The 22060-nt window shown below is 47.7% G+C and overlaps 1 protein-coding gene across 1 annotated transcript in view; it reads right to left on the bottom strand.

The window, feature by feature from the left end:
* Positions 1 to 5361: 5361 nt before the first annotated feature.
* LOC149434661 (WD repeat-containing protein 97-like) overlaps positions 5362 to 22060 on the bottom strand; it is a gene marked incomplete at its 3' end in the record, with an annotated part of 91198 nt that continues 74499 nt past the window's right edge. Inside the window, exons 8-16 of the mRNA XM_089663544.1 lie at positions 19454 to 19544; positions 17036 to 17168; positions 13423 to 13532; positions 11704 to 11758; positions 11495 to 11511; positions 11148 to 11181; positions 9134 to 9289; positions 8682 to 8744; positions 5362 to 5505 (exon numbers count right to left, since the gene is read on the bottom strand). Coding sequence (XP_089519670.1) covers positions 5362 to 5505; positions 8682 to 8744; positions 9134 to 9289; positions 11148 to 11181; positions 11495 to 11511; positions 11704 to 11758; positions 13423 to 13532; positions 17036 to 17168; positions 19454 to 19544 — 803 coding nt within the window. The remainder of the gene's footprint in view (positions 5506 to 8681; positions 8745 to 9133; positions 9290 to 11147; positions 11182 to 11494; positions 11512 to 11703; positions 11759 to 13422; positions 13533 to 17035; positions 17169 to 19453; positions 19545 to 22060) is intronic.

A 22060-nucleotide genomic window follows, 5' to 3' on the forward strand; every position in this document is an offset into this window, starting at 1 on the left:
CTACATAGGAGGGTGAAGTCTCTGGTTCTGTCCCTACATAAGAGGAAGAAGTCTCTGGTTCTGTCCCTACATAAGAGGGAGAAGTCTCTGGTTCTGTCCCTACATAGGAGGGTGAAGTCTCTGGTTCTGTCCCTACATAGGAGGGTGAAGTCTCTGGTTCTGTCCCTACATAAGAGGGTGAAGTCTCTGGTTCTGTCCCTACATAAGAGGGTGAAGTCTCTGGTTCTGTCCCTACATAAGAGGGTGAAGTCTCTGGTTCTGTCCCTACATAAGAGGGTGAAGTCTCTGGTTCTGTCCCTACATAGGAGGGAGAAGTCTCTGGTTCTGTCCCTACATAAGAGGGTGAAGTCTCTGGTTCTGTCCCTACATAAGAGGGTGAAGTCTCTGGTTCTGTCCCTACATAGGAGGGTGAAGTCTCTGGTTCTGTCCCTACATAAGAGGAAGAAGTCTCTGGTTCTGTCCCTACATAGGAGGGAGAAGTCTCTGGATCTGTCCCTACATAAGAGGGTGAAGTCTCTGGTTCTGTCCCTACATAAGAGGGTGAAGTCTCTGGTTCTGTCCCTACATAGGAGGGTGAAGTCTCTGGTTCTGTCCCTACATAAGAGGGGGAAGTCTCTGGTTCTGTCCCTACATAAGAGGGAGAAGTCTCTGGTTCTGTCCCTACATAGGAGGGTCAAGTCTCTGGTTCTGTCCCTACATAAGAGGGTGAAGTCTCTGGTTCTGTCCCTACATAGGAGGGTCAAGTCTCTGGTTCTGTCCCTACATAAGAGGGTGAAGTCTCTGGTTCTGTCCCTACATAGGAGGGTGAAGTCTCTGGTTCTGTCCTTACATAAGAGGGTGAAGTCTCTGGTTCTGTCCCTACATAGGAGGGTGAAGTCTCTGGTTCTGTCCCTACATAGGAGGGAGAAGTCTCTGGTTCTGTCCCTACATAAGAGGGTGAAGTCTCTGGTTCTGTCCCTACATAAGAGGGTGAAGTCTCTGGTTCTGTCCCTACATAAGAGGGAGAAGTCTCTGGTTCTGTCCCTACATAAGAGGGTCAAGTCTCTGGTTTTGTCCCTACATAGGAGGGTGAAGTCTCTGGATCTGTCCCTACATAAGAGGGTGAAGTCTCTTGTTCTGTCCCTACATAGGATGTTCCTACATAGGAGGGTGAAGTCTCTGGTTCTGTCCCTACATAGGAGGGTGAAGTCTCTGGTTCTGTCCCTACATAGGAGGGTGAAGTCTCTGGTTCTGTCCCTACATAAGAGGGTGAAGTCTCTGGTTCTGTCCCTACATAAGAGGGTGAAGTCTCTGGTTCTGTCCCTACATAAGAGGGTGAAGTCTCTGGTTCTGTCCCTACATAGGAGGGAGAAGTCTCTGGTTCTGTCCCTACATAAGAGGGTGAAGTCTCTGGTTCTGTCCCTACATAAGAGGGAGAAGTCTCTGGTTCTGTCCCTACATAGGAGGGTCAAGTCTCTGGTTCTGTCCCTACATAAGAGGGTGAAGTCTCTGGTTCTGTCCCTACATAGGAGGGTCAAGTCTCTGGTTCTGTCCCTACATAGGAGGGTGAAGTCTCTGGTTCTGTCCCTACATAGGAGGGTGAAGTCTCTGGTTCTGTCCCTACATAAGAGGAAGAAGTCTCTGGTTCTGTCCCTACATAAGAGGGAGAAGTCTCTGGTTCTGTCCCTACATAGGAGGGTGAAGTCTCTGGTTCTGTCCCTACATAGGAGGGTGAAGTCTCTGGTTCTGTCCCTACATAAGAGGGTGAAGTCTCTGGTTCTGTCCCTACATAAGAGGGTGAAGTCTCTGGTTCTGTCCCTACATAAGAGGGTGAAGTCTCTGGTTCTGTCCCTACATAAGAGGGTGAAGTCTCTGGTTCTGTCCCTACATAGGAGGGAGAAGTCTCTGGTTCTGTCCCTACATAAGAGGGTGAAGTCTCTGGTTCTGTCCCTACATAAGAGGGTGAAGTCTCTGGTTCTGTCCCTACATAGGAGGGTGAAGTCTCTGGTTCTGTCCCTACATAAGAGGAAGAAGTCTCTGGTTCTGTCCCTACATAGGAGGGAGAAGTCTCTGGTTCTGTCCCTACATAAGAGGGTGAAGTCTCTGGTTCTGTCCCTACATAAGAGGGTGAAGTCTCTGGTTCTGTCCCTACATAGGAGGGTGAAGTCTCTGGTTCTGTCCCTACATAAGAGGGGGAAGTCTCTGGTTCTGTCCCTACATAGGAGGGTCAAGTCTCTGGTTCTGTCCCTACATAAGAGGGTGAAGTCTCTGGTTCTGTCCCTACATAAGAGGGTGAAGTCTCTGGTTCTGTCCCTACATAAGAGGAAGAAGTCTCTGGTTCTGTCCCTACATAGGAGGGTGAAGTCTCTGGTTCTGTCCCTACATAGGAGGGAGATGTCTCTGGTTCTGTCCCTACATAAGAGGGTGAAGTCTCTGGTTCTGTCCCTACATAAGAGGGTGAAGTCTCTGGTTCTGTCCCTACATAAGAGGGTGAAGTCTCTGGTTCTGTCCCTACATAAGAGGGTGAAGTCTCTGGTTCTGTCCCTACATAAGAGGGTGAAGTCTCTGGTTCTGTCCCTACATAGGAGGGTCAAGTCTCTGGTTCTGTCCCTACATAAGAGGGTGAAGTCTCTGGTTCTGTCCCTACATAGGAGGGTGAAGTCTCTGGTTCTGTCCCTACATAAGAGGGTGAAGTCTCTGGTTCTGTCCCTACATAGGGGGGTGAAGTCTCTGGTTCTGTCCCTACATAAGAGGGTGAAGTCTCTGGTTCTGTCCCTACATAGGAGGGTGAAGTCTCTGGTTCTGTCCCTACATAAGAGGGTGAAGTCTCTGGTTCTGTCCCTACATAAGAGGGTGAAGTCTCTGGTTCTGTCCCTACATAAAAGGGAGAAGTCTCTGGTTCTGTCCCTACATAAGAGGGTCAAGTCTCTGGTTCTGTCCCTACATAAGAGGGAGAAGTCTCTGGTTCTGTCCCTACATAAGAGGGTGAAGTCTCTGGTTCTGTCCCTACATAAGAGGGGGGAAGTCTCTGGTTCTGTCCCTACATAAGAGGGTGAAGTCTCTGGTTCTGTCCCTACATAGGAGGGAGAAGTCTCTGGTTCTGTCCCTACATAAGAGGGGGGAAGTCTCTGGTTCTGTCCCTACATAAGAGGGTGAAGTCTCTGGTTCTGTCCCTACATAGGAGGGTGAAGTCTCTGGATCTGTCCCTACATAAGAGGGGGGAAGGCTCTGGTTCTGTCCCTACATAGGAGGGAGAAGTCTCTGGTTCTGTCCCTACATAAGAGGGGGGAAGTCTCTGGTTCTGTCCCTACATAAGAGGGAGAAGTCTCTGGTTCTGTCCCTACATAAGAGGGTGAAGTCCCTGGTTCTGTCCCTACATAGGAGGGTGAAGTCTCTGGTTCTGTCCCTACATAAGAGGGAGAAGTCTCTGGTTCTGTCCCTACATAGGAGGGTGAAGTCTCTGGTTCTGTCCCTACATAAGAGGGTGAAGTCTCTGGTTCTGTCCCTACATAAGAGGGTGAAGTCTCTGGATCTGTCCCTACATAAGAGGGGGGAAGTCTCTGGTTCTGTCCCTACATAAGAGGGGGAAGTCTCTGGTTCTGTCCCTACATAAGAGGGTGAAGTCTCTGGTTCTGTCCCTACATAGGAGGGTGAAGTCTCTGGTTCTGTCCTTACATAAGAGGGAGAAGTCTCTGGATCTGTCCCTACATAGGAGGGTGAAGTCTCTGGTTCTGTCCCTACATAGGAGGGAGAAGTCTCTGGTTCTGTCCCTACATAGGAAGGTCAAGTCTCTGGTTCTGTCCCTACATAAGAGGGGGGAAGTCTCTGGTTCTGTCCCTACATAAGAGGGTGAAGTCTCTGGTTCTGTCCCTACATAAGAGGGTGAAGTCTCTGGTTCTGTCCCTACATAAGAGGGGGAAGTCTCTGGTTCTGTCCCTACATAAGAGGGTGAAGTCTCTGGTTCTGTCCCTACATAAGAGGGTGAAGTCTCTGGTTCTGTCCCTACATAAGAGGAAGAAGTCTCTGGTTCTGTCCCTACATAAGAGGGTGAAGTCTCTGGTTCTGTCCCTACATAAGAGGGTGAAGTCTCTGGTTCTGTCCCTACATAGGAGGGAGAAGTCTCTGGTTCTGTCCCTACATAAGAGGGAGAAGTCTCTGGTTCTGTCCCTACATAAGAGGGAGAAGTCTCTGGTTCTGTCCCTACATAGGAGGGTGAAGTCTCTGGTTCTGTCCCTACATAAGAGGGAGAAGTCTCTGGTTCTGTCCCTACATAAGAGGGAGAAGTCTCTGGTTCTGTCCCTACATAAGAGGGAGAAGTCTCTGGTTCTGTCCCTACATAGGAGGGTGAAGTTTCTGGTTCTGTCCATACATAAGAGGGTGAAGTCTCTGGCCATCCATGGAATCCAATAGGACAAGAAACACGTTTGTGGGAACATTATGAATAGAATTTGGCACAGGCAAGGTGTGAAGGAGGCCTCAGCCCCAATACCACCCACACCTGGTACTGGTATCTCTGTCCCAAACACTACCTTGAACCCCAATACCACCCACTCCTGGTACTGGTATCTCTTCCCCAAACACAACCATCAACCCCAATACTACCCACAGCTGGTACGGTACTGGTACCTCTGCCCCTAACACTGCCATCAGACCCAATACCACCCACACTTGGTACTGGTATATCTGACCCTAACATTACCTTCATTCCCAATACCACCCACACATGGTACTGGTACCTCTGCCCCAAACACTACCTTCAACCCCAATACCACCCACACCTGGTACAGGTACCTCTGCCCCAAACACTACCATCAGCTCCAATACCACTCACACCTGGTACCTCTGCCCCAAACACTACCTTCAACCCCAATACCACCCACACCTGGTACTGGTACCTCTGCCCCTAACACTGCCATCAGACCCAATACCACCCACACCTGGTACTGGTACCTCTGCCCCAAACACTACCTTCAACCCCAATACCACCCACACCTGGTACTGGTACCTCTGCCCCTAACACTGCCATCAGACCCAATACCACTCACACCTGGTACTGGTACCTCTGCCCCAAACACTACCTTCAACCCCAATACCACCCACACCTGGTACTGGTACCTCTGCCCCTAACACTGCCATCAGACCCAATACCACTCACACCTGGTACTGGTACCTCTGCCCCAAACACTACCTTCAACCCCAATACCACCCACACCTGGTACTGGTACCTCTGCCCCTAACACTGCCATCAGACCCAATACCACCCACACCTGGTACTGGTACCTCTGCCCCTAACACTACCATCAGCTCCAATACCACCCACACCTGGTACTGGTACCTGTGCCCATCCGACAAGTTAGACACAGGCAGCTGACAAATACATACCTGGAGGTGTCTAGGCAAAGAATGAAAGGGGAATCCCAAGGCTGAGTCAAAGAATCCTCTACGGCTTCCCCCTGGACCACCCGGCGCATCCTCTGCTGTCCTGGCTGGAGGCGGCTCATTTACGGCTCTAAAATCTTCAGGGATCTAAGAAGGAGCAACAAAAACATTACAAAAAACTATTAACTCCACCCCATGCCGAAGGTTCCCTCCAATCAGACAGCACAGAAAACACCCAAACAGGTCACTAATAAAAAAACTCTCGACCAATCAGGATAGAGCTAGCTAAACCTGCAGGAGCCAGGCCAACCGCACGTGTGCAGTACAATGTTTCCTTCTCCTCCATGGAGGAACACAGAAAATCTTTCACCTCTGGGTTAGTTTACTGGAGAATTGGATATTGGAAACCAAAAACCTGTAAACTAGCCCAGGATAACCCCGCCTACTCCCAGCATGCCTCAGTTTGGAGGCTGGAGGTCGTTTCTTCAGCTGTGCTGTAGAGAAGACTTCCCCTACTTTTGTTAGCATCGTTTTTCTTATTCTTCACATTTTTTATTTCTTTAATCAGCACTTTTCTTTCCTTCCTCTTTGACCGCAGATATCCAGGCTGCCTCAGCTTGGAATGGGGAGTGCAGCCTCAGGGAAATGACATGCAGGCACTGGGTTCCAGGTAACATGATTTCCAAACTAGCAGCACTTGTCAGGTCCAGAGTCATTGGTTCTGTCTCTGAAGACTCATTTTGAGAGTACGCTGGTCGGTCTGAGCACCATGAGCTACCTCAAGCACATGACTTGCAGTCCGTTCCTCTGAAACCCGAGGATTAGTCTGTTATTGGATGAGTACTGTCTCGAGCCTTGGGATCTTTAGAGCCCCTAAGACTTTCCCATTGCACCTTCTCCCAACGCTTTCTCTATGAAGATTGGAAACACCCTGACAAGCTCTTTCACTCTCCCCTAAGTGCCTATTAGCCTTGTACCCATTCAGGAAGGATTTTGTAAAAATGTCTATCCCCACTGTGGTTCAGGCAGTATCCCACTTTAACAAAGGGACTACCATAGTGGTAGAGAATGCACCTTTCTTTATGAATAGTTGGAGGCCCTCTCTAAAACCCTGCTCTGCATAGTGAGCCCTGCTGTTCTCCCTATCTTGGCTGTGACTTTACTTTGCCAAACCATGGATGATTGGTCAAAATTCCCTAAAAGAGATCTTACCACTGCTGCAGTTGACCCCTTGGTTATAGAACTTATCTCTCACTTGGAGAAATGGGTCTCCCATCAGTAGACATACAATGGACACCTTGGTTAAAGTGCTGGACTGCCTAACCCAACTCAATGTCCAAGCAGAATCTAATCTTCATGGTCTTTGAGGGACGTCTCTTCAGATCTCCCCTTTATACCAATATCAAAGATGCTACCATTAAAAACCACCCATCCTTCTCAGTAGAAGACATCTAAGGAACAGACTGCAAAGTCTGCTCCCTTTTTATCTGTTAAGAAAACTCGCTAGAATTTCTCCACCCCTGCCAAGATGCCCCCAGCTTAGCTTCCTGTAAGGTCTGGGTCTCAAAGTCTGACAAATTCTTAGACAAGCCTTCCTCTGCATGAAGGTGTGCCCCCTCTTTCAACAGCTTCCTGTAAGGTCTGGGTCTCAAAATCTGCCAAATTCTTAGACAAGCCTTCCTCTGCATGAAGGTGTGCCCCCTCTTTCAACAGCTTCCTGTAAGGTCTGGGTCTCAAAATCTGCCAAATTCTTAGACAAGCCTTCCTCTGCATGAAGGTGTGCCCCCACTTTCAACAGTGGGGGGACATTTGTTAACCTTTGTGAACACTTAGCTTGCTTATCAGAAGCTTATGTGTAGGAGGTAGCATCCCAGGGCTACAAACTGGACCTTTGCTCCCTACCCTGTCCTCAGGTTTCTCACCTCCAACTTTCCTGTGCCACCACACAAATTTAGCAGATCCCCATCGAGCCTTTTTGATTTGTCTGAACCAAGGTGTCACAGTTCCTATGGCAGTAAGGTTTCAAATATTTTATTACAGCCTATTCACAGTTCCCAGAACCAAACTTGGCATTCACCTTGGGTCCATATTGGACTTCAAAGCCCTGAATGTATTAATTTGAGCGCAGAAATTCTGCTTGGAATCCACCAGGTCTGTCATCACCTCACCTCTCGTCACCAGGGAGTCTTTCTGGCTTTGGCTGACCACAAGTCTGTCACCATTTTTGTAAAGCATCACCGCTCTACACTTTAATGTTGGGCCCCTATGCTACCAGTTCATGGCCCTGATTTTTAACCTCCTGTCTGCACTTTAGTTATTCACAAAGCTGCTGGTCCCAGTATGAGCCCCACTGTACTCTCAATGCATTCCCATTGTAGGATACTTGAACAAGCTCCTGTTGAGGGATCCATCTTGTCTGTTGAAAAACCATGGCTTTGACTGTCCAGACAGTACAACAGATCGGATGGATCCTGAAACTTCAGAAATAGTTGCTGGAACCAACTCATCCATTGGAGTATCTGGATCTAATCCTGGACATAGCACAGGCCAGAAGGGAAATTTCAAACTCTCCAATCTTAGATTCAAGCTGATAGTTGTACTATTTGGTTGCAGCTTTACTCCTTCCCTTGCAGTGGTGGACTGCTCACCCCGAGAGACCAACCTTAAGACCGTGGTCTTGTTTGGTATTACCTGGCTGTGGTCTACTTCACTGGCTGATAGTCTACTGGAAGTCAAGAAGCAGGAAACTTTGCACATTCCGGACTCCTAATTTTGGACACTGGCTGTCTGAAGGCAGGACCCCCACCAACATCTTGCAAGGGCACATGATTCTGGGAGGCCAGGAGCATGCACAAAGAGAGGAAAGGGCAAATGCTATTAAGCAAAATGGTGGATGGGGTTGCACTGTCATGGAAACACAGCTGTATGCAGCCTGGAGAAACCGCCTCTCCACCCCCTAAATGCCTGAACTATAGGGCAGCAGGGGCCAACAGTGAAGAACTGAGGTTACAGAGTTGAAAAAGGGATCATTTGTGTTGCAATTGCAGGGCCAGAGAAAGATGGGGGCAGGGTACAATCCCATATTAGCAACAAACCAGAGCAGGAAACCTCCAGGACACAAATAAATGGGCCCTGCAGCCTAACATAGCAGGCCTAGAGATAGAGGTTACGTGTTTCTCTGTAGTATGTGCCTCCATTCAAGGACACTTAAGCAGCCTGGCACTACGGCAAACAAGCAAGATTCTCCCAGTGAGCTCAGACCCTTCATCAAAGAGATACTTGTCAGCTGTACTGGGGAGATTCCAAGGATCTGAACATCCAACCTGTCTGCCAGTCACCTGCTTGATAGAAGGAGAACACAAGAGTAGAGTCTTCAGATCCAGGAGCTGTGAGAAAACAAGGACATATTCCTGGACGCCAAGTGAAAAAACAATTCTCTGGCAGTTGCGGGGTAAGACCACTAGCTGGAGAGGTCCCTCTGGTTACTTTTCTAGCACCTAACATTCTACTTCTGTAGATGGTACTATGGTACTATGACCCACTGACTCTCATTCATCTTCATTCAATAGCTGTGTGAAGGTTCACTATGAAAGAAAAAATTGTTCTACTCTTAGTAAATTAGAGGTAATGTCTTCTCTATACGACCTGACTCTCATATCTTCTATAGGAAGTACCCTACATTATCTATATATCCTCTGCTGTAGTATTCTCTCCCAGAACAATATAATCCATCCTCTGTCACTATGTAATCTATGGATGTTCTCTGGTGTATTACTGCAATGTGCGGCTTCTGCTTGTAGACAAGATGGAGGTATTGCTCCATGGCTTCTCTTCTGGTTCTTGTGTTGCTCTTCAGCTTCCTGTGTGGCTTTAACTTTCCTTCTCGGATAAGATGGAGCTCCTGGTCTCTAGAGCTCAACACTATGTATTCCTAGAAGAGCAAGGCATGATTGTCATCAAATGAGCTATTCTAGATGCACATTGGACATACACTATTATTATTATACAGTATTTATATAGAGCCAACAGTTCGCTCAGCGCTGTACATTATAATGGGAGACAGTACACGAGACAGTACAGTAACAATACAATACATGCGACAGTACAATAACAATACAATACAATACACGAGGGATTCGAGGGCCCTACTCCTTGGAGCTTACAATCTAGGAGGGAGGGGAGAGTGGTACAGGAGGAGATAGCTGTGGGGGAATGGAGTGGTGGGAAGAGCGGAGGAGATCGGCAATTAGGTGAGGGCAGGGTAGGCTTCCCTGAAGAGATGGGTTTTCAGGGTGCGCCTAAAGGTGAGGAGGGTAGGTGACAGTTTGATGGATTGGGGGTAGTGAGTTCCAGAAGATGGGGGAAGCCCTGGAGAAGTCCTGGAGACGGGCATGGGAGGAGGAGACCAGGGAACTAGAGAGTAGGAGGTCTTGTGAGGAGCGGAAAGTGCGTTTTAGGTGGTAGATGGATATCAGATCAGTGATGTAGTTTGGGGCAGTATTATGGATGGCTTTGTACGTCAATGTTAATATTTTGAATTTTATGCGTTGAGCAATCGGAAGCCAGTGGAGGGAATGACAGAGAGGGGTGGAGGACACTGAATGGAGACCAGTGGAGGGATTGGCAGAGAGGGGTGGAGGACACTGAATGGAGGCCAGTGGAGGGATTGGCAGAGAGGGGTGGAGGACACTGAGTGGAGGCCAGTGGAGGGATTGGCAGAGAGGGGTGGAGGACACTGAATGGAGACCAGTGGAGGGATTGGCAGAGAGGGGTGGAGGACACTGAATGGAGGCCAGTGGAGGGATTGGCAGAGAGGGGTGGAGGACACTGAGTGGAGGTCAGTGGAGGGATTGGCAGAGAGGGGTGGAGGACACTGAGTGGAGGTCAGTGGAGGGATTGGCAGAGAGGGGTGGAGGACACTGAGTGGAGGTCAGTGGAGGGATTGGTAGAGGGGGGTGGAGGATACTGAATGGAGGCCAGTGGAGGGATTGGCAGAGAGGGGTGGAGGACACTGAGTGGAGGTCAGTGGAGGGATTGGCAGAGAGGGGTGGAGGACACTGAATGGAGGCCAGTGGAGGGATTGGCAGAGAGGGGTGGAGGACACTGAGTGGAGGCCAGTGGAGGGATTGGCAGAGAGAGGTGGAGGACACTGAGTGGAGGCCAGTGGAGGGAATGACAGAGGGGGGTGGCGGATACGGTGCGGTTGGTAAGGTGGATGAGTCTGGCCGCAGAATTCAGGATAGACTGAAGCGGGGATAGCCTGTGTTGGGGTAGGCCGGTGAGGAGGGAGTTGCAGTAGTCAAGTCGTGATATGATAAGGGAGTGGATGAGTTGCTTTGTAGTTTCTGGAGTTAGGAACGGTCGTATCTTGGAGATGTTGCGGAGGTGGAGTCTACATGAATTTGTCAGCAATTGGATGTGGGGCTGGAAAGACAGATTGGAGTCTAGAATGACACCTAGTACTCTGGCTTGTGGGGTGGGGCTGATGGTGGCGTGGTTGGTCGTGATGGAGACGGTGGGGTGGGGGTGGCACGGGCTGGGGGGAAATCTAGGAGCTTGGTTTTGGAAAGGTTTAATTTGAGGAAGTGGAGTGACATCCAGTCTGATATGTCGTTCAGAAGGCTAGTGATTCGTGCGGAGACTGAAGGGGTGAGGCGAGGGGTAGAGAGATAGATTTGAGTGTCATCAGCATAGAGATGGTAGTTGAAGCCGTGGGAGTGTATCAGTTGACCATACTAGTCACACCCAAGGGCCACACTGGTCACACCCAAGGGCCACACTGGTCACACCCAAGGGCCACACTGGTCACACCCAAGGGCCACACTGGTCACATCCAATGCTCACTTAGAATTTACACAGTTAAATCGCTAAATTTTCAACACCAAGACCGAAGCCGTGTTCACAGTAGAAACTTACGGGTGTTCTCTTTAGATTGAAAATAAACTCATTGTGTGTTCCTGCTGGTCTAACACCATGTCAGCTCCAGGCTGGATTTAGACCGGACTCACGCCATTTCCACACTCAGCACACGGTATCTATGCTGGGTTCATGCCATGTCCATGTTGCCTATGGTAAGTCTACATTAGATTCATGCCACATGCACATTAGAATCACATTATAGCCATGCTGGACTCACCCGCTGTCCAATGAGAACTAAAATTACAGTCAAAAGTGAACAATTGTTATTGTAAATAATATCTTTCCTAGCTTAGAGAATTCAGCTCCGTGTTCACACTGGACTCACACGGATTTCACACGGCGTTCACTCACACCACAGTCAATTATTATTCACACTGCACACAAATTGGATTCACAATGCAGCTTATTATTTGGTCTTCTCTGTACCTGTTCTTGCTGTGCATTCTTCCATGGTCCACCTTCATCTGTGTGAAGATCTCTCCTAGAACAGAAAGAACGCAGGAACTGATCAATGACAACTGGAAGGTGACTGGTTGCTACTGGCAAATAAACATGATGATAGCTTACATTCAATATATAATGCCAAGAGAGGGGGGCCCAGGAGGTAAGGATTACAGAAAGAAAGAGAGGAAGAAGGTAGAGATACACAGAGATGACATACAGGGAGGAAGAAACACAAAACAATGGGCAGCATGGTGGATAACTGGTTAGCACTTCCGCTGGCAGCACTAGGGTCTATGGTTTGAATCTCAACCATGGGACTACCTGCCTGGAGTTTGCATGTTCTGTCTGTGCCTATTTGGGTTTACTCTGGGTATTCCGGTTTCCTCCCACACTCAAGAAGACATGCTGGTAGGTTAATCTATCTCTCCACCCCTCGCCTCACCCCCTCGGTCTCCGCCCGAATCACAAACCTACTGAACGACATATCAGACTGGATGTCGCTCCACTTCCTCAAACTGAACCTCTCCAAAACCGAGCTCCTAGTTTTCCCCCCAGCCTGGACCCCACCCCCCATTGACTTCTCCATCACGTCCAACAACGCCACCATCAGGCCCACCCCGCAAGCCAGAGTACTTGGTGTCATTCTGGACTCCAACCAATCCTTCCAGCCCCAAGTCCAATCGCTAACAAACCCATGCAGACTCCACCTCCGCAACATCTCCAAAATCCGCACGTTCCTAACCCCAGAAACTACTAAACAGCTCATCCACTCCCTCATCATATCACGACTCGACTACTGCAACTCCCTCCTCACTGGCCTGCCTCGCCGCTGGTTATAACCGCTTCAGTCCATCCTGAATTCTGCGGCCAGACTAATCACCTTACCAACCGCTCCGTTTCCGCCACCCCCCCCTGCCAATTCCTCCACTGGCTTCCGATTGCCCAACGGATCAAATTCAAAATCCTAACACTGACGTACAAAGCTGTCCATAATTCTGCCCCAAACTACATCACCGACCTGATATCCAAATACCACCCAAAACGCACTTTCCGCTCCTCACAAGACCTCCTTCTCTCTAGTTCCCTGGTCTCCTCCTCCCATGCCCGCCTCCAGGACTTCTCCAGGGTGTCACCCATCCTCTGGAACTCCCTACCCGAATCCATCAGATTATCACCTACTCTCCTCTCCTTTAGGTGCACCCTGAAAACCCCCCTCTTCAGGTAAGCCTACCCCACCCCCTGCTAATTGCTGATCTCCTCCACTCTTCCTACCACTCCATCCCCCACAGCTTTTCCTCTTTCACCACTATCCCCTCCCTCCTAGATTGTAAGTTCCAAGGAGCAGGGCCCTCGGACCCCTCATGTATCGCACTGTATTGTTATTGTACTGTCGCATGTATTGTCTCCCATTGTAATGTACAGCGCTGAGCGAACTGTTGGCGCTATATAAATACTGTATAATAATAATAATAATTGGATCCTGCCTACACTGGTCCCAGTATGTATGAATGTGAGTTAGAGACCTTAGTTTGTATGCTCCTCGGGGGCGGGGACTGATCTGCATGTACAATATATATGTAAAGTGTTGTGTAAATTGTCAGTGCTATATAAGTACCTGTAATAAATAAATGACATACAGAGAGGTAGATATACTTAAAGCAGACACACAGAGTGTTCCATTAATACTTAGGAAGTAAAGACCATGTCTGATTGAGCTTCTTCTTATCATCCCAGGGAAGGGACATCAGATGACCATCATTCAGAGGGACAATAGGATCTGTGATTGTAGAGCAAGCCGCCATACACAATATCTACAGACAAAGGAATAAGTTCAGCTGAAGTGACAGACAGTCCAAAAGAGAAATATGACACGAATATTCAGAATATATTTATACAAAGGTATATCGGATTACTGCATGTGACCAAAAACCTTGGACACGTATATTAAAAGTTAGTTTGTTCTCCAACCGGTCTTCCAGCTCATGTTTTATGGACATCCCCAAAATCTAACTAAACCAAACTGCTGAGATTCCTTCATCCTTGTATCTTCTTCTTCTTCATTTATCACAGAGGAAAGGAGAGCCATCATGGAGAGAGAGGAGGAGAATGACCAGAAAGAAGAGCAGATATGGATGGAAGAGGAGGAGAATGATTATGGAGGAGAGCAGGCATACATGGTAGAGGAGGAGAATGACCAGAGAGGAGAGAAGGCATGGATGGTAGAGGAGAGCAGGCATGGATGATAGATAAAGAATGACTAGACAGGAAAGCAGGCACGGATGGTGGGGGAGGAGAATGACTAGGGAGGAAAGCAGGAATGGATGGTGGGGGAGGAGAATGACTAGAGAAGAAAGCAGGCATGGATGGTAGAGGAGGAGAATGACCAGAGAGGAGAAGGCATGGATGGTAGAGGAGAGCAGGCATGGATGATAGATAAAGAATGACTAGACAGGAAAGCAGGCATGGATGGTGGGGGAGGAGAATGACTAGGGAGGAAAGCAGGAATGGATGGTGGGGGAGGAGAATGACTAGAGAAGAAAGCAGGCATGGATGGTAGAGGAGGAGAATGACCAGAGAGGAGAGAAGGCATGGATGGTAGAGGAGAGCAGGCATGGATGATAGATAAAGAATGACTAGACAGGAAAGCAGGCAAGGATGGTGGGGGAGGAGAATGACTAGGGAGGAAAGCAGGAATGGATGGTGGGGGAGGAGAATGACTAGAGAAGAAAGCAGGCATGGATGGTAGAGGAGGAGAATGACCAGAGAGGAGAGAAGGCATGGATGATAGACGAGAGCAGGCATGGATGATAGATAAAGAATGACTAGACAGGAAAGCAGGCATGGATGGTGGGGGAGGAAAATGACTAGAGAGAAAAGCAGGCAAAGATGGTAGAGGAGGAGAATGACTAGAGTAGAGATCAGGCAAAGATGGTAGAGGAGGATAATCACCAGAGAGGAGAGCAAGTATAGATGGTGAAGGAGATGAATGACCAGAGAGGAGAGAGGATATGGATGGTAGAGGAAAAGAATCACCAGAGAAGAGATCAGGCACAGATGGTAGAGGAAGAGAATGACCAGAGAGGAGAGCAGGCATGGATGGTAGAGGAAGAGAATGACTAGAGAACAGAGCAGGCATGGATGGTAGAGGAGGAGAATGACCAGAGAGGAGAACAAGTATGGATGGAAGAGGAAGAGAATGAGAAGAGGGCAGAGCGGACATGGATGGTAGAGGAGGTGAATGACCAGAGAAGAGATCAGGCACAGATGGTAGAGGAAGAGAATGACCAGAGAGGAGAGCAGGCATGGATGGTAGAGGAGGTGAATGACCAGAGAGGAGAGAAGGCATGGATGGTAGAGGAAGAGAATGAGTAGAGAGGAGAACGGACATGGATGGTAGAGGAAGAGAATGACTACAAAGGACAGTGGACATGGATGGTAGAGGAAGAGAATGACCAGAGAGGAGAGCAGGCATGGATGGTAGAGGAGGTGAATGACCAGAGAGGAGAGATGGCATGGATGGTAGAGGAAGAGAATGAGTAGAGAGGAGAACGGACATGGATGGTAGAGGAAGAGAATGACTACAAAGGACAGTGGACATGGATGGTAGAGGAAGAGAATGAGGAGAGAAGGCATAGATGGAAAAGGAAGAGACTGACTAGGGAGGAAAACAGGCATGGATAGTAGAGGAGGAGAATGACCAGAGAGGAGAGCAGGCATGGATGGTAGAGGAGGTGAATGACCAGAGAGGAGAGATGGCATGGATGGTAGAGGAAGAGAATGAGTAGAGAGGAGAACGGACATGGATGGTAGAGGAAGAGAATGACTACAAAGGACAGTGGACATGGATGGTAGAGGAAGAGAATGAGGAGAGAAGGCATAGATGGAAAAGGAAGAGACTGACTAGGGAGGAAAACAGGCATGGATAGTAGAGGAGGAGAATGACCAGAGAGGAGAGCAGGCATGGATGGTAGAGGAAGAGAATGAGTAGAGAGGAGAACGGACATGGATGGTAGAGGAAGAGAATGACTACAAAGGACAGTGGACATGGATGGTAGAGGAAGAGAATGAGGAGAGAAGGCATAGATGGAAAAGGAAGAGACTGACTAGGGAGGAAAACAGGCATGGATAGTAGAGGAGGAGAATGACCAGAGAGGAGAGAGGGCATGGATGATAGAGGAAGAGAATTACTAGAGAGGAGAGCAGACATGGATGGAAAAGAAGAATGAATGAGCGGAGGGGAGAGCAGACATAGTTGGAAAGTAAAAGAATGACCAGAGTGATAGACGGGCATAGATGGAAGACAAGAATGACCAGAGAACATAGTTGGCATGGATGGAGAGAAGTAGGATTAGCCGAGAGGAGAGCAGGCAAGGATACTTCAGGTATGAAGAGGAAAAGAACAACCAGAGAGGACAGCAGACAAGAATGAAAAGGAGAAGAATAACCAGAGAACAGGCATGGATGGAGAGAAGAACAATTCCCAGAGTTAGGTGGGTATAGATGAAAGAAGAATTATAAGAGAAGACAGCATTGAAATTGGAGTGCCACACCACTGCTGAGAGGTCCAGATACTCCTTTATTCCATTAAAAGTCAAGGATACAATCAAACAGTATCCAATGCACTTTGGGGGTCTAAGAGCCCCTTAATCAGGGTTCTTCCAGTGTGAATTGCAAACGCATGCCTAATCGGCAGCTGTTGACGAATAAAGCTGGAAGTGATAAGGATTTCATCCCTTACGGTTTCAGTGCGGTCTTTCCCTGTCTGGTACATCCAGGGAAACATCTGAGTAAACACAATGATTATTTGATCCTCAAAAGGAGGGGAAATATTGAGGGTATAATAGACCCCTGATGTCTCAATGCAGAGTACCTGTCAATGCCACAAGCTATGTGATAGCAATTAGTTAAATGAAAAAAAAAAGTAAATAAATAAAAATGATACAAAAAATTAAAAAAACGTATGTAAGTTGGTGGTGGTGGGGAGGGAATCAGTACTTCCCTGAGGGGGCCATGTTTTGTTACTAGGAGGAGGGCACCTGAAGGTGGGGGTCATCTGTCATTATCTGGTGGGGAGGGGGGGGTATCTGTCATTACTTGGTGGGAGAGGGGGGTAGGGTCATATGCCATTACCTGGGCCTCTTTTTTAAGGAAATATATAATGTCTGGGGGGCTCTAAGTAGCAATAAAATAAAATAATGCTGATATTAACATGTAAAATTGCCCCGATTGCAGTTAATGAATGGACTCACTGGTGATCGCTGTATAGCCCAGTCCAATACCAAGCTTATGACCCATCACCTCCATTTTTAGTTACCTTCACTTGATAGGATTTGGGCAGCAGCTTGGCGAGGCTGATTCGATACAGGTGGCTGTGCATTCCCACTAGCAGATCTCCAGAGTCTCCAATGAAGGCCAAACTTTCAGGTGTAGAATTCAGACACAAGGTCCTGGAAGAAGACAGAAGAATGAGAAGACAGATTTCAGGCCTTGGGTTGTGGAGATGTGACACCTTGTTCTTCCATTCTCTTGACTGCCAGGAAGGGAGATTAGCAGATTACTTTCATGCTGCCCTCAGATGGACCAGCCATGTTTCCACCATGCAGCCACTGATTCTAGGTCTCTGTTGGTGTAGATGTGAGACCTTCGGCTTCTATTATATGGATGGCCAGGAGGGGAGATTAGCAGATTACTTTCATACTTGTCCTTGGACCCCTTCTCTTCTCCATCTACACCTCCTCCCTTGGCAAACTCATACACTCCCACGGCTTCAACTACCACCTCTATGCCGATGACACTCAAATTTACCTCTCCACCCCCCACCTCACCTCCACTTTCTCCGCCCGCATCACTCACCTCCTAAACGACATCTCTGACTGGATGTCGCTCCATTTCCTCAAGCTTAAACTCTCCAAAACCGAGCTTCTCGTCTTCCCCCCAGCCCGCGTCCCCCCCCCCATCCTATCCATCACTACCAACAACACCACCATCAATCCCGCCCAGCAAGCCAAGGTCCTTGGCGTCATTCTGGACTCAAACCTCTCCTTCCAACCTCATGTCAAATCACTTACAAACACATGCAGGCTCCACCTCCGCAATATCGCCAAAATACACACCTTCCTTACCCCAGACACCACTAAACTACTTGTGCACTCCCTCATCATCTCACGCCTTGACTACTGCAACTCCCTCCTCACCGGCCTACCCCAGTGCAGGCTCTCCCCGCTTCAGACCATCCTGAACTCAGCTGCCAGACTCATCCACCTCACCAACCGCTATACCTCTGCCACCCCCCTCTGCCTCTCCCTCCACTGGCTCCACCCCCCTCTGCCTCTCCCTCCACTGGCTCCCTATCGCCCAACGCATCAAATTCAAACTACTCACTCTGACCTACAAAGCCATTCATAACACTGCCCCTAACTACCTCACCTACCTGATCACCAAGTACCACCCTACCCCTACCCTTCGCTCTTCACAGGACCTCCTTCTATCTTGCTCCCTGGTCTCCTCCTCACACGCACGTCTGCAAGACTTCTCCAGGTCCTCCCCCATCCTCTGGAACTCACTACCCCAATCCATCAGACTGTCACCTTCCCTCCTCACCTTCAGGCGCTCCCTGAAAACCCACCTCTTCAGGGAAGCCTACCCCACCCTCACCTAACTGCTGCTCTCCTTCATTCCTCCTATTACTCCATCCCCCACAGCCACTTCCTCCTAGATTGTAAGCTCGAAAGAGTAGGGCCCTCTAACCCCTCGTGTGCTGTTTGTAGTTGCTGTAATGTTTCATGTATTGTCCCCCCCTCTATTGTACAGAGCTGAGCAAACCCTTTGGTGCTATATAAACTCCATGTAATGTAATGTAATGTAATACTGCCCTCAGATGGTCCAGTCATGCTTCCACCATGCAGCCACTGATTCTAGGTCTCGGTTGGTGTAGATGTGACACCTTGGGCTTCTATTCTCTGGACTGCCAGGAGGGGAGATTAGCAGATTACTTTGAAGCTGTCCTCAGATGGACCAGTCATGCTTCCACCATGCAGCCACTGATTCTAGAACTTAGTTGGTGTAGATATAACACCTTGGGCTTCTATTCTCTGGACTGATAGGAGTAGGTTATGGAAGATCACTGACGCTGTCCTCAGATGGGCCAGCCATGCTTCCACCATGTAGCTTCTGAATGATATTATGAAAGATTGTTCTACAAGCATTTACACCGGACTGCACATGTGTGGGACTAGAGAAGAGGGGAGCACTCTACAGACAAGCTATCTCAGGGGGAGAATGATGACCACCCAAGAAGGGAAGGTTCAGCCATGTCTACTGTCGGTGATCTGTGGCTACAAATGACGATCACTGCCAGTTACTGGTGAAAGGCCTTGTGATTGATAGCGGCACAGAGAAGTAATGAGAAGAAGAGTCCACCATGCATGCTTATACTGGGGTAGCGTCTGACTGGCTGAGAAAACGTGGGAGCAGGTCCAGGGGATGATAGGCAGGAATGTGCAACAGGAAGTGAGGGCCCAGATGGGGTCACCAGGAAATCAAAATCCTTTCAGTATAGAACACCAAACCTTTACAGATCAAATCCTGGTCTCAAAAATGTTTTTTCCCATCTCCAAGCACATTAGTTATACTGTAAAGAGGCATTTGTGGATTTGGACATTATGGACAAGTCAGAAAATTCTGGCAATGCCTCTGAAATTCACCACCTTCTCTATAGAAGGTGAAAACAAACCTGATGAGTTGGTTCTGGTAATTCCACACCCGGATCCGTCCATCTCTTCCAGACGTGGCCAGCAGATGCAGTGCGGGAGAGGAGCACAGACCTGAGGAGACAGAAAACTACATATACGTCTCATACAACATCCCACTCGGCCCATCCTGAGATCTCAGACAAGTCGTCTTAGGTGTGAACCGCAGTATGAACTCTGACCCAAATGTCACCAAAGAATCTGGTAAGGGGAGGGGCTGGGTTCAAATAAACCCAAGAAGAGGAGGAAATGGGTTCATGTACAGTTGTGTGAAAAAGTAAGTACACCCCATAAAAATGCTGACTTTTTCAACAGGTAACAATGTCCAGGTAAACATTGGATATCGGTTCAAACAGTTTATACAGATAAAAGGTCACTCACGTACACACATATATACTGTGTATGTATATATATTATAAATTGCAAATATTTCAAAACAAACTTCTTTTGTGTTGTCATTATGGGATATTTTTTGTAGAATGTTGAGAAAAAGAAATTAATTGAATCCATTTTGGAATAAGGCTGTAACATAACAAAATGTGGCAAAAGTTAAGCGCCGGGAATACTTTCTGGATGCACTGTATGTGTGTGTGTATATATATATATATATATATATATATATATATATATATATATATATATATATATATATATATATATATATATATATATATATATATATATACACACACATATATATATATATATATATATATACACACACACAGACACACATACACACACATACATATACACAGTGGGGCTAAAAAGTCTTTAGTCCTCACCAATGGTACAAGTTCTCCCACTTACAGAGATGAGAGAGGCCTGTAATTGGCATCATAGGGAGACCTCAACTATGAGAGACAAAATGAGGAAACAAATCCAGACAATCACATTGGCTGATCTGGAAAGAATTTATTTGCAAATTATGGTGGAAAATAAGTATTTGGTCACCTACAAACAAGCGAGATTTCTGGCTCTCACAGACCTGGACCTTCTTCTTTAAGAGGCTCCTCTGTCCTGCACTCATTACCTGTATCAATGGCACCTGTTTGAACTTGTTATCAGTATAAAAGACACCTGTCCACAACCTCAAACAGTCACACTCCAAACTCCACTATGGTGAAGACCAAAGAGCTGTCGAAGGACACCAGAAACAAAATTGTAGACCTGCACCAGGCTGGGAAGACTGAATCTGCAATAGGCAAGCAGCTTGGTGTGAACAAATCAACTGTGGGAGCAATAATTAGAAAATGGAAGACATACAAGACCACTGATAATCTCCCTCCATCTGGGGCTCCACGCAAGATCTCACCCCGTGGGGTCAAAATGATCACAAGAACGGTGAGCAAAAATCCCAGGACAACACGGGGGGACCTAGTGAATGACCTGCAGAGAGCTGGGACCAACGTAACAAAGGCTACCATCAGTAACACACTACGCCGCCAGGGACTCAGATCCTGCAGTGCCAGACGTGTCCCCCTGCTTAAGCCAGTGCATGTCGGGGCCCGTCTGAAGTTTGCTAGAGAGCATTTGGATTATCCAGAAGAGGATTGGGAGAATGTCATATGGTCAGATGAAACCAAAATAGAACGGTTTGGTAGAAACACAACTCGTCCTGTTTGGAGGAGAGAGAATTCTGAGTTGCATCCAAAGAACACCATACCTACTGTGAAGCATGGGGGTGGCAACATCATGCTTTGGGGCTGTTTCTCCGCAAAGGGACCAGGACGACTGATCCATGTACAGGACAGAATGAATGGGGCCATGTATCGTGAGATTTTGTGTGCAAACCTCCTTCCATCAGCAAGGGCATTGAAGATGAAACGTGGCTGGGTCTTCCAACATGACAATGATCCCAAACATACCGCCCGGGCAACGAAGGAGGGGCTTCGTAAGAAGCATTTCAAGGTCCTGGAGTGGCCTAGCCAGTCTCCAGATCTCAACCCCATAGAAAACCTTTGGAGGGAGTTGAAAGTCCGTGTTGCCCAGCGACAGCCCCAAAACATCACTGCTCTAGAGGAGATCTGCATGGAGGATGGGCCAACATACCAGCAACAGTGTGTGCCAACCTTGTGAAGACTTCCAGGAAATGTCTGACCTCTGTCATTGCCAACAAAGGATATATAACAAAGTGTTGACATGAACTTTTCATATTCACCAAATACTTATTTTCCACCATAATTTGCAAATAAATTCTTTCCAGATCAGCCAATGTGATTGTCTGGATTTGTTTTCTCATTTTGTCTCTCATAGTTGAGGTCTCCCTATGATGCCAATTACAGGCCTCTCTCATCTTTGTAAGTGGGAGAACATGCACCATTGGTGGTGACTAAATACTTTTTTGCCCCACTGTATATATATATATATATATATATATATATATATATATATATATATATATATATATATATATATATATATAAAAAATCAAATATTTACACTCTAACGTTCCATGCTGTTATAATTCTACATTTCTATAGCTCTGACATATTCTGGGGTGTAGTACAGAGAACACTGGCACCTGGGGTTTATTTAGCAATATGGAAACACAAAGAGAACATTGAGTACAAACAATGCACAGAGAACGT

Source organism: Staurois parvus, unplaced genomic scaffold, assembly GCF_062004578.1.
Source record: "Staurois parvus isolate SC_StPar_1 unplaced genomic scaffold, SC_StPar_1.0 ptg001717l, whole genome shotgun sequence".
Lineage (NCBI taxonomy): Eukaryota > Metazoa > Chordata > Amphibia > Anura > Ranidae > Staurois > Staurois parvus.